The sequence below is a fragment of the Malaclemys terrapin genome, chromosome 11, assembly GCF_027887155.1.
Source record: "Malaclemys terrapin pileata isolate rMalTer1 chromosome 11, rMalTer1.hap1, whole genome shotgun sequence".
NCBI lineage: Eukaryota > Metazoa > Chordata > Testudines > Emydidae > Malaclemys > Malaclemys terrapin.
The window spans coordinates 68319263-68332598 of record NC_071515.1 but is presented as its reverse complement, the minus strand read 5'-3'; the positions used below and the strand labels follow the sequence as shown (position 1 = coordinate 68332598).

The window sequence follows — 13336 nt, the reverse complement described above, 5'->3', positions numbered from 1 at the left end:
TGCTGCCAACTGAAGGCCTCACTGGCACTTGCCAGAAGCCTTAAAGCTTTACCCAATGGTTGAAACTCACCAGGGACAGATGCCTCCTGCAAGCCCCTCCTCACCAGTGGAGCCCTGCATTTTGAGTGCTTGGAGGTGGTTCAGAGCAGTGCAGTTGCATAGGTGATTTTGGTGATCCCTGAGCACTATGGAGAGGGTTTCTATACCATGTTGGAATAGCTGTACAAGGAGGGCAGCTTTATGGGCTTGCTGGAGAGTGGCCATGGGTTACACAATTACATTGGGCAGGTCTACACTAGAAGTGCTATATCAGCACAGCTGCACCGATGCAGCTGCTTCCCTATAGAGCATCAGGTGAAGATGCTCTATGCCAACAAGAAAGCGCTCTCCTGTCAGCATAATTACTCCACTTCTGTGAGAGGCGGAAGCTATGTTGATGGGAGAGTCCTCTCATAGCACCGGTGTGAACAGTGCTTAGGTTGCTGTAACTTGTCTTTTTCACACCCCTGAGCAATGTAAGTTAGATCGACTTAAGTGATAGTGTAGACCTATAGTGTGAATAGCACTTCCACCCTGCAAAGGATCACAGAAGGGGCATAGTTGGGAGTGGTGGCCACGGGAAGGCTTCACTGCAGCCCTGTACCCTAGTGTCAAATGGATTTGGAAATGAGTTGGAAATTTATCTTACCCAGTTTTGGTCAATTCATATTCATATTTGTGCTTAATATGGAAATGGAGTCAGAAGAGAGTGAGCCCCAATTTGTGATGCTCCATCTTGATCTGAACAAACTTCCATTTGGAAGGCTATGAAGCATTACATGCTGGGATGTGTGCGTTCCAGGAGCTGCACTGCCATACTAAAGATGTGTATTCACTGGCATGCAGCATTGTAGGTTTCAGTGGTAACGCATGCAGGAAAAGCAGGAAGAAAAAGGATCAAAATAAAAATGACCCTTTTCTGTCCAAAGTCCTCAATACTTCAGCCTGATCTTGCTATAAGATGTGTGCAAACACACTCCTGAGCCCCACAGGGGTATGCCTGCATGCACTCAGTTGCAAAACTGTAATTTCTGTATCTACTTAAGGGGAAAGGAAAGGAATAGGTAATACATACATATGAATCCAAATAATGTTGGTAAATCTTTCAAACAATGATGGATCCAAAACGGATTCCTTTAATTGAACTTGCCAGAATTTAGGGAAATTAGGATCTGACTTTGTGGCAGAAAATTATTCTACAATGAAACAGACAAAAATCCCAGATCCAGAAATGTAGGGTCCAGATCTGGATTTGGGTCAGATCTGTAACTGAACTTTGCAATATCAGCCCATCTCTAATTTTAAATCAAATTTACATCTTTACCAATTTTATTTTTTTAACGAAGAAAACATGAATAAGGATATTTTTGTCAGTGACCGGGACCTGGTAAAAAATTGAATATAGTAGAGATAATTAGCTTATTATGGCAAGACTTGTCTGCCTGTGTACATCTTTTCCTAAGGGGTCCCTGATTTAAAGCCTAATAAAATTCATTTTTTTTACCTGATTGAAGGGATCTGTTTAAGAAAAGTGTCAGGCAATGAAATTCACAAACACAGAGTTACACCAGAATGCTTTTGTAAAATGTATAGACTCATAGACTTTAAGGCCAGAAGCGACCATCATGATCATATCATGTCTCCTTATTGTTTATGGTGATGTCTCACTTCAGTTGCAGGTGATACTATTTGATTTCTGGTGGAGACTGCCTGAAAATAACAATTGAATTTATACATGGATTTTTGTACTTATGCATATCTAATATTTATATTGCCCAGAGGCTACAGTTAGGATCGGGGCCGTGTTGTAGTAAGTAAACACACAGGAAGACATGGTCCCTGCCTTGTAGAGTTTACAATCTAAGCCTTGATCCTGGGAACACTTGTGTATGTGAATTACTTTTTACACATCAGTTGGGCCTCTGAGCTCGCATGCATAAAATTACTCGTGTGTGTACATGTTTGCAGGATAATACATGATGAACGGGGGAGAGGAAAGCAGTCACAATGGACACATTTTATACACACATTCATTTGCTTTTTTGGTTTAACTCAGTGTTTCTCAGCTCTCTTCATATCATAACCCCATGTTGCAACAGGAAAAAGTTTCAGAAACCCACTCTCATCTATTTATCACAAAAGGGAGAGTGGTTGTGACCACCCCCAAACTTGTTTGCCATCCCCTAGATTGAGAACCCACTTCTCTTTTTTTTCTTTTCTTTTGATCTTTACAGACACAGGGAGCAATACAACATTGCCAGGCATTCCTGTCCATGACATCCATTAAGCCCAGCTTGGTTATGTCCCTGCATACAATGTCCAACCAGTCCATGGTCGGACTCTGTTGGACTGACCTTGGTTGTGTTTGCATTATTTTCTTTAGCATCCTATCATCTGTTTGCCATTTGCAGTGTTCCCACCGTTGTAAGCTTCAGAACCAACACTTTAACTTATATTTTAGAAATATAAACATAAATACCTGACTGTCCCTCAACCTGCCTCCCAGTAATTACAGTACTTCCAGCCCCAATCATGAGTCAGTCCCCCCCCACCCTCCAAAATCCTGAGGTTGGCTTAAAAATTATGAAATAATAATAATAAAGTAATAATAATAATATATGTGGGGTTGTTTTGCTTTATCTCCTAGTTTCTGAGCCTTTAGCATACACACGGGTCATGTTTTCAAGCTTTTCTCCACAATTATGAGGGCTAGAAACTTTATTATATTTTTAAATGAAAGCTGAGATTTTCCTATAATCTGACTCTTTGGCCCGAGGGCCACATCTGGGAACATAAATTGTATGGTGGGCCATGAATTGTATGGTGGGCTCACAAAATTGGGGTTGGGTGAGGGCTCTGGTTGAGAGTGTGGGCTCTGGGTGGGGCCAGAAATGAGGAGTTCAGGGTGCAGGAAGGGGCTCCAGGCTGGGGAGTGGTGTGCGGGGTGGCGGAGTTGAAGGCTCCGACTGGGGATGTGGGCTCTGCGGTGGGGCTGGGGAGTTAGGGGTGTAGGAGGGTGCTCTGGGCTGGGACCGAGGAGTTCGGAGGGCAGGAGGGGGATCAGGCTTGTGGCAGGGGGTTGGGGTGCAGGCTCCGGTTGGGAGTGCAGGCTCTGGGGAGTTTGGAGTGCAGGAGGGTGCTCTGGGCTGTGATCGAGGGGTTTGGAGGGCGGAATGGGGATTAGGACTGGGGCGGGGAGTTGGGGCATAGGGGGTGGCTCAGGGGTGCAGTCTTTGCATGGCGCTTACCTCAAGTGGCTCCCAGAAGCTGTGGCCATGTCCACCCTCCGGCTCCTTCGCAGAGTCGCAGCCAGGTGTCTCTGTGCACTGCCCCATCCGCAGGCGCCGCCCCTGCAGCTCCCATTGGCTGCAGTTCCCGGCCAATGGGAGCTGCGGGTGCAGTGCTTAGGGCGAGGCAGCGTGCAGAGCGGAGCCCCCTGGCTGCCTCTGCATGTAGGAGCCAGAGTGGGGCCATGCCACTGCATCTGGGAGCCACGTGGAGCCTGCTCCCCAGCTGGCATTCCCCGGCTGGAGCTCGAGGGCCGGATTAAAACAGCTGGCGGGCCAGATCCAGCCCATGGGCCGTAGTTTGCTGACCCCTGTTCTACCAAGTGGGGCTTTAAGAAGAATACCCACTATTATGAGATTGGTGATAAAATCATGAGAGCTGACAGCACTATAATTGGTGGAGTTCTTATAGACAACACACTAAAATAGGCTTTGAGGAAGGTTGTAGAGGAGAGAATAGTCTGAGGGATGCTCTAAATTTTGCAGGAAGAATACAATTGATTTCAAGGGAAGTTGAATTAGGTCCTGCATCTTTAAGCACATATTTTTGTGAAGTTCCTAGCACACTTTAGGCCCAAGTTAATAATACACCACTGCCTTGATATAACGTTGTCCTCGGGAGCCAAAAAATCTTACTGCGTTATAGGTGAAACCACGTTATATCGAACTTGGTTTGATACGCCGGAGTGCGCAGCCCCGCTCCCCCCCCCCCGAGCGCTGCTTTACTGCGTTATATCCAAATTCGTGTTATATTGGGTCGCGTTATATCGGGGTAGAGGTGTAGTTATACTAATCTTCTAAAATCAGCTGAAAAATATACTTGAAGGGTCTTTCTCAGGCCAAACCTTTTCACACACACTCTTCCCTATACATTCTTATATACTTGACATGGGCCAACTTCCTTTTATAGAAAAACTATTTGTAACACTGTTTATTCTTACTATGCTACTCCTTCCTCAGAAGAAGTATAGTGTGTGAGGGGGATTAGAGGAGAAGAACCATAAATTTCAGGTACTAAACTGCAGTTCAGTATTTTTCGTAAAAAAACAACTGTAAATGTAGATTCCCCCCGCCCCAGTGAATCATGCCACATTTGTTTGTTTCTTCAGCTCTGAAATATGAATTATGTTAGTCTTTATTACAGTAGTACAATATTTATACCAATGTAATAACGTGGTTCACTAAAACAAAACATTGAGCTATGGTTTATATTTAGTAATCCCATTAATCTAGTTAATTTGCTAGCCTAAGTCACAACGTCCTAGTTAAATGGGCACAAGTCTGATTGATTGTAGTTTTGCACTTGGATTACCTGATATGCATGCTGTTTATTCTGATTGAAGTTATTCATATCTACTCCACCAAGATTGTTTTATGCCTATATTCATTACCTCATGAAATGGTGAGTCATCACTTTCTGATAAACACATGCTAACAGTGCTGTGTTCAGTGGTGGAATCGTCAGCCCTTCTGTTGCCAAGGAGTTAATTATCTGAAACTAAACTGAGATGCATGTTGTCCTTAGAGAGTCACAATACATTTGAAATGCATTACAATTATCTGGTAAAGGCTAATGTCATCTTTTGGAAATTCCTGCCATTTATCATTTACATGAACTATAGCCTTCTGTATTAGGCTGAGATAAAATGCCATCCAATATAATTCTGCACTGGCTTTGTTACAGAGGCTACAATGGGAATCAAGATATTAAAGGTGTCTTGTGAGAAATATTCTTCATTCACTCCATCTCCCTCACCCCCATTGCTCCCTCTCCACCACCCTCGCTCACACGCTCATTTTCACTGGGTTGAGGCAGGGCTCTGGCTGGAGGTGTGGGTTCTGGGGTGGGGCCAGAGATGAGGTTTGGAGTGTTGGAGGGGACACCGGGCTGGGGGCTGGGGTGAGAGGTTCGGAGTATGGTCAAGGGCTCCATACTGGGGCAGGGGGTTGGAGTGTGGGAGGGAGTATGGGCTCTGGGATGGGGCTGCAAATGAGGATTTGGGGTGCAGGAAGGGGCTCTGGGCTGGGGCTGAGGGTTCAGAGTGCGGGAGGGGGCTCCAGCTGGGGGTGCAGGTTCTAGGGTGGGGCCATGGGTGAGGGGCTGAGGGTGCAGGGAGGGGGCTCCAGGCTGGGGCTGAGGAATCTGGAGTGTGGGAGGGGGCTCAGGGCTGGGGCAGGGGGTTGGGGTGCGGGCTCCAGGAGAGAATATGGATGTGGGAGGGGGTTCAGGACTGAAGCAGGGGGTTGGGGTGTGGGAGGAGGTGTGAGGTGTGGGTTCCAGGCAGCACTTACCTGAGGCGGCTCCCGGAAACTTGTCCCTCCGGCTCCTAGGCGGCAGTGTGGCCAGGCAGCTTTGCGGGCTGCCCCTGCCTGCAGGTGCTGTCTCTGCAGCTCCCATTGGACGTGGTTCCCAGCCAATAGGAGCTACAGAGCCGGAGTTTGGGGCAGGGGCAGCGTGCAGAGCCCGTGGCCGCCCCTATGCCTAGGAGCTTGAGGGACATGCCGGCAGCTTCCCGGGGGCTGTGTGGAGTCGGGCAGGGAGCCTGCCGAGCTGAGCCTTTAACGGCCCGGTCAGCAGTGCTGACCAGAATTGCCAGGGTCCCTTGTTGACTGGGCATTCTGGTTGAAAACCGGATGCCTGGCAACCATACAATCTCCTCAAGTGAGAATACTTTATTGCAGGCTCATCTTAGTTTGTATTTGGGGTCAAAGATATGATCATCTATGTAGATAGGACACAATCTATTGCTGGCATTGAAGATCAGGGCCAAAGCCTTCTAAAGGTAACAGAAACAGAAGTAGCAGAAACTGGAGCCAGGGATATGCTCACAGTGGTCTTTGGCATTGAGGAGATGGGTGGCAGTATTCTGTGCCTGAGGTTGCACATTTCTGGCTGCTGGCAAAATATGACCTTAAGTTCTCAAAGAGAACTCTTGCATGTCATTCTGCAGATGATGACCTCATTGGATCTGTTCCTCCACCACTATGGAGAACTTTTTGCCACTGGAGTGAGCTGTTAAAAGAAATGCCCTGATTTGCTGGAAGTTTCCAAAGTTTAGAGAAAAATCTATAGAGAATTAACTTCTGTTAATTCTTGTGATTGCTTCTGGAAAGTCTGCAACTATACATAAAGTGTAAGGTTTCTAGTGATGCAGGAAATAATTTAACCAAAGCTTGGTTATAGTCTAGGGTCTTTACAAGAGAATATCAACTGTAGCATTTTTGCCCTCACTTCTAGACAATAATATATTGTTTTCACATTGTTTGACCTATTGTATTACCATATAGCCATAAATCAAGGGCCTTCTGCAATTCCATATGAGGAGATCTCTGCTGGCTGAGAAGAATGGGGGCCTGAAGTATTTTTTTAAAAATGAGTGCCTCCATGAGCCTGTTCATGGCAGTGAATTTGTGTAGGGAAAGCCCCTGGCGGGCCGGGCCGGTTTGTTTATCTGCCCCAGCCGCAGGTCCGGCCGATCGCAGCTCCCACTGGCCGTGATTTGCTGCTCCAGGCCAATGGGAGCTGCTGGAAGTGGCGCGGGCAGAATGACAGGGGAACCTGCTGAGACCCATTGTCCATTGGCAGCTCTCAAAGTCCATTGGGGAGTAAAGGTATAGACTGATGAGTCCAAAACTCAATTGCTGCTCCCTGCTGGAGTGGGGAAAGCTGTGGAAGATATCTAGTTAGCTGTAGAACATATTGGTACTCTTCCAGTTTTGTTAATGAAAATCCTCATTTAAATAGATAGATATAAAAATATATAAATCTCCCCTAACTGGAAAATCAGATATGAGGAACATCTGTTCTGTCTCAATCAAATCTAACCTTTTCTCCCTCTGCTATTTAATATATTTATATACTGTAGTTACTAGGAACCAAAGAATTCACAGTTGTTTTCCTTCCATTCAGTCATGCTCATTACGTTACAAGTACTGATCTAATTCTACAGGGAAATAAAACCAAGTGCGGTAGGAAAGGCTCGTTCTTTACATGAAATCCAAACTGCTGCACTGACTTTCTAGTCTTTTTTTTTTTTTTTAAAAAAAGCAACATTCCAGGTCTTCAGCCAGTGCAAATGGCATAGCTCTATTAATTACAATCACCCTATACTGATTTAGATCAGCTGAAGGTCTGGCCTAAAAAGTCTGAAAGCTGATCTCGACTGGAACACAGACATGAGGATTTTCAGGAAGAAAGCCTGGCTTATTTAGAAGTCTTTTTGTTGCAAGCCTCATTGCTTAGGTTAATTACCACTTTTGAGATAGAGGGACCCAAAGACACATTCCACAGTGGACAATAGTCAAAATCCAAATCATGGCAATTTTAAAATTGTAATTCTAACTCCAAACCAGTTTTACTAATTTTCTTCTAACTGCACCAATAAATGAATACATCTCCTTTGCCTTTAGAATTACTCTGATATTTTCAAGCCGAGCAAAATTTACAATCCAAGGCCATAGGAGCAGCAAAGAGAGGGGCCAAAAATAAGGCTTATAATGGAAGCTGGTGCCATCATGGGTCCATATTACTATATGCTGCACTGCTATATGTAACTGGGCACAAATGATATTAATAGCTGATTTGCATTTGAATTGTCTAGTACCTATGCATGCTGTATATTCCTACTGAAGTTATGCATCTCTATCACACTGAGGTCCTGATCCTGTAAACACTTAAATGTGTGCTTAATTTCAGGCATGTGAATAGTCCCATTGAAATCACCGGGGGCTACTCACATACATGAGTCATGCATGACCTCAAGTGTTTGCAGGATCAGGACCTAAGACTATTTTATGTACATGTTAAGCCCTTGAATCAGTCAGTCATGATTTTGTGACCAAGAAATTCAAATTGCATTCTTCCCAGTTGTGGAATTGTTAGACCAGTGATGCTCATCTTCTGGCTCTCATAGATTCTTCAGGTCTGATTGGAGTTTCCAATGCGCTTCCAGATCTCAGGCTACATTTGTCACAGGAGCCCACCTCTCTTTTGTTAAGAAAGCTGGATAATACAGAGTACTGGTAGAGTCCTAAGTTGCTGGGCCTTTCCCAGCGGTCAGTGAGGAATAGAAGGAGACAGAGGTGATTGCATCAAAGAAGTTCCAGAAAACCATAAGGCTGTTGCTATCCAGTGTCCTGACACTGGCATTTTGATGGTGCATCAATATATTGTTGTGATGATTCTCTGTTATGAGGTTTATGTTGTAATGAAACATTGGGGTATCATGCTGCAGTGTAATGGCTTCGTGAAATTCCATTTGATAACAAAGTGGCTCTTCAGAGCTTCCAAGCTGAGTACAACCCCGATGGAAAATTCCCATCAAACAAACAGAAAATGATAAGCTTTCAATAAATCTTTTGAACTCTTCTACATTTAGAATGTAATATAAAATGTTATCCCTGCTATGGGATGGGTTAAAAAAAACTATAGCAAAGATAGTTTTCATTTAACTATATAACTTTTATAAGAATTTCCATATAGCTTCTTAAATTTCTATACAATATTGGTATAATCCCTATAAAATTCTATAGGACTTCTCCATAAGGAATTGTATTAGCCCATCTCTTGACAATGCACCCCTCTTTTAAGGGATTTCATTGATCTCTTGAAATGTAGAATGTAAACATTTCTGCAATTATAATTTACACCGAGAATTGTGAATGAATGTACCTGAAATACCTAGAATAAGATAAAGAGAGAGGGAAATGATAAGAAGCTAATTGGGTACCAGACATCTCAGGTATGGCAGATGATTTTCCCTAAATAAATAAAATGTGTGTGTGAGGGGGAAATAGATGATGGAGTAGATGTGCTAAAATATTCCTGTGGGATTTATTTTTAGAATGAAAGGTAGTATGTCTACAAACTACAACTCATGCATATTTAAAAGGCTGCTTGATTGTTCTCACCCCAACTTCTCTGCATCCTTCCAGCTGATGGTGTTTTGAATTTGTAATGAAGATGCAGAATGGCCATGTTTCTCCCTTCTGTTTATTAATTTTTTTTTCTAATTTTCAGAATGCCTACGTCAACATCAATCGGATCATGTCAGTTGCATCCAGGCTTTCAGAGGCAGGCCATTACGCTTCCCAGCAAATTAAACAAATCTCTACCCAGCTGGATCAAGAATGGAAGAGCTTTGCTGCAGCTCTGGATGAGCGCAGTACCATCCTAGCCATGTCTGCTGTATTTCACCAGAAGGCTGAGCAGGTGAGTTACAGTGAGTTGGAAAATTGTCTACAACCATGTTGGTAACCATTAAAACAAACTGTTATCTGATATCAGAGGGGTAGCCATGTTAGTCTGAATCTGTAAAAAGCAACAGAGGGTCCTGTGGCACCTTTAAGACTAACAGAAATATTGGGAGCATAAGCTTTCGTGGGTAAGAACCTCACTTCTTCAGTTGCATCTGAAGAAGTGAGGTTCTTACTCACGAAAGCTTATGCTCCCAATACTTCTGTTAGTCTTAAAGGTGCCACAGGACCCTCTGTTGCTGTTATCTGATGCCTGCTTTGTATATATGCAGTGAATTTGGGAGTCTCAGTCTGGTTCCTAGTGGACAAGCGTCTAAATCACCAATACCACCACTACTACTGTAATTGACACAAATCGGTTTCCTTATTGGTAATCTCAGAAGAAAGGCTTAGGACTTAATGAACACTCCTTTTCCCCTACAGGTGATCCTCCCCAGTCCCAGGTGAGGTTCATTGGTACAGCAATGCACTGCCTTGCTCTCTGCATTGCAGTGCAGCTGCCAGGACTATCTCTATTCTATGGATAAATTCAGGATTATTGTGGGTAGGAGAATAGTGATGATAATGAAATATGTATGTATATGTCTGCGTGCATATACATAATACAGGTCTATACCAGACTATATTTTGTAAGAACAAAGGGCTGTAGGCCAAATTAATATTAATCAAACTCAATAAATTCCTTGCTATTATTTTAATATTGTAGAAGCCCCCATAGTTTTTAATTTCATTTAGTCTCACCATCAGAAGTCCATAAAAGTAGTTGGGGCATCTCCAAAAGTTTTCTTCTTTCCTTTGAGATCAAGTTCTGGAGTATATCTTCTAGGAAATAACATAGTTTAATAATTTCTTAACTAGGAAAGACTTGAAGTCTGCCTGTGGATGATACCTTTGCTTTTTAAGCCCAAGTCCACTCTGCTTGCAAGTGATGGTCTGCCTTTGATTGCTGGTCGTAAGTGGCATTCTTCCTTCAGCTGACAAATATTGCTTTGAGGCTGTCTCCTCAGTCTTTTTATGTGCTTTCCTTTCATTCAGTAGTTAATGTCAAGCCCAATGAGTGGATGTGTTTGATGCTTACATAATAACCCATGCTTTGAATGGCTGGAGATTTTCTCCTGAGGTTTCATATGCAAACCTGGAGCATGACCAGCTATGTTATATGGCTTTTTATTATTCTCTAGGCTGTGGGATTCATTTACACAGGAGAATATGTAGTTTTTAGACTGAAGTTTCTTCAGATGCATTTAACAGTCTGTCATTTTCAGATGTCCATTTTTATCTGAATGTGCCAAGAATCCTCTTTCTGCAGAATGTAATGTGTATTAGCTGTTTTTGCTAGTCTTTTGGGGTTCTCACAGTCTTTTGCTGTGAAAGTCCTCATAATGTTTGCAGCTAGTCTGGGTTTTGTTTTGTTTTGTTTGCCTCTTGGGAGGCCTTCCTCAACTAGGATTCAGTTGTGGGGTTAGCTTAGACATGGTAATCATTGTTGGTACAATACCCTATAACCTCCTCAGGAATTGTAGATGGAATCTCAATTGAAGTTTTTCCTAATAGAAACTCCTTCACAGATTAATACATTCCAAATAAACATTAGATTATAATGTTACATTTTCCAACTTTCAGAAATTAACAAAATAAAGGAAGAGGTATGCAGAACCCAGAAAGAGGTATAAAATGTGTATTACACATTATGACAAAGAGGTTGCTGGTTCCAACCCAGTCCTAAGATATTTCTGCCTTTGAGGCAGTGAGACGAGGCAGGATAGGGGATGGGGGGTGGGGGGACTTTTCTGGTTTATAGGCATCTTGCTTTTCATTAATCATTGCACTAGATTCTGCAATGAGCTAAGAGAGACTTCTGTTGGTGATCTTTGACTTCCTGCTGGGAAAAGGATACAACTGAATCCTGTTTTCGTTAGGCATTCCTGTTTTAGCCTGGAAGGGGGACACAGCCAGCAGATGGATCTATGCCAATGTGCCCTTGTGTGCATACACAGCCCCAAATCGATGGGATCTGCATGGATCCATCCTTACAGATCCATTTGCAGGATCGGGCCCATGGTTTGGTCTTTTGAGATAAGTGAAATTGGTTTTGTTTTCAAATAAGTTGGTGAGTATCTTAAAATTACAGGTGTTCATGCAGATAAAGATGCTTACTTGAGATTTTATTTGCTAATAATGTTGGTCTCAGAGAAGAAAATAACGTTTGCTTCAGAAGGCAGCTAGAGGTGTTAAGGGAAAGTTCAGCACAAACAGAAAACAGGATATTTACTACTTCTGCCATAGAATTATGGCAGATTTCTCTTGATTTTGTATTTTCTACTTACACTGGGCCAGAATGTAGAGCCATTACTCATCCTACCAGGCACTTACTCATGTGAAAATACACCCTTGGCTCCAATGGGCCTATCGTTCTGCGGAAGTGCTCATCCATGTGCATAAGGGTTGCACACACTAACCCTCTTTCATCAGCCTGTCATGTTTCAGATACATCAAGCACCATGTTTAGACACCAGTCTCTCTCTGCAGGGCAGTTAATCTTCTACTAGGAATACATTCACATGGGAAAAGAGAAGTATTTACAATCCAAAATAAAATAGTATTATTTTTAATGATATCTTTAAATAATTCTCATTTTTTTTATGAGTGATCTCCTATTTTTCTGAACTTTTAGGCTTGTTTGCAATTTATGAAGTGTTGCTAAGAAATTTTTATAACAAATAGAAAGCTGGATTGAACTGCCAGTTAGTTGGGGTGAATTTGTTGTCGTCTTGCCCTCTCAACATCATCAGAATAGATACTTTGCCCAGTCATAGCTTAAAAACAGCTGCATAATAACATCGCTTTCAACAACTCTTCTTTTTTCTTTACAATTTAAAGAAAGGGTCTAAAAATGCAGTCTTCTCTTGGCAGCTCTTTAAAGGAACAAAAGTTTGTGCTGCCTGACAGTGACCGGAATCTCTCAGCCTTGAGAAAACAAGAGATTTTGTTAACACTGAGCGGCAGTTGCTCCTCAGTTGGAATAAGAGACAGTTCAGTCGGAGGGGAGCATTGATGTGAAGCCAATAAACTCAGAATGCTGGAAAAATATGATGTGGGAGTCAGCATGTCCTACTCACAGCTCCATCAGCTGGAACTGAAATATTTGGCTTGCTTCAGTAGCTGTAATAGGATAAACGATGACTTATACACTGAGGATTTAGTAATTTGACCTCTCTGATACCCAACATTTTGTAGGGTATCAGGAATTTTGTATGAGACTGAGCCTAATGCCCATCTGACATACCTATTGAAATGGATTATTTTTAACAACCTGTATACAATAAAGAAGGTTTAGATTTCTGATCCACATCATCTTGGACCTAAATAAGTCTGCCCTGGCTTGCTGCTCAGATCATGTTTCTTATTGCACCCTTCTCTTTTCAAATGGTGCCACCCTTGATGTCATGTCCACCCATTTTACCTACGGTGTTACTCTGTCTTCTTCATGCCAACCTGATGCACGGATTACCTATCAGTAATGGGGAATACAAACCCTTCATTGGCCAAGAAAAGGCTACTGAGCTGCTATGGGCTCTATCAGCCTTGCCCACTATACCTGCATTTGAAAGGAGGTATTAGAAGGGGAAAGCACCGCTCAGCTGGAGAGAACAGGAAGGAGAACAGACATCCAGCTCTCTCTGTGAGAGAGGCCTGCGTGGGGCAAGGAACTGCTTGAGAGCGTGCTACCTGTTAACACCTCCTTGAAGGAAGGT

At 43.1% G+C, this 13336-nt stretch overlaps 1 protein-coding gene across 3 annotated transcripts in view; it reads left to right on the top strand.

Moving 5' to 3' along the window:
* KALRN (kalirin RhoGEF kinase) overlaps nucleotides 1–13336 on the top strand; it is a 732870-nt gene that overhangs the window by 335224 nt on the left and 384310 nt on the right. For all 3 annotated transcript variants that reach the window (XM_054043354.1, XM_054043355.1, XM_054043353.1), the window contains exon 7: nucleotides 9346–9537. In XM_054043354.1, the coding sequence (XP_053899329.1) occupies nucleotides 9346–9537 (192 nt within the window). The remainder of the gene's footprint in view (nucleotides 1–9345; nucleotides 9538–13336) is intronic.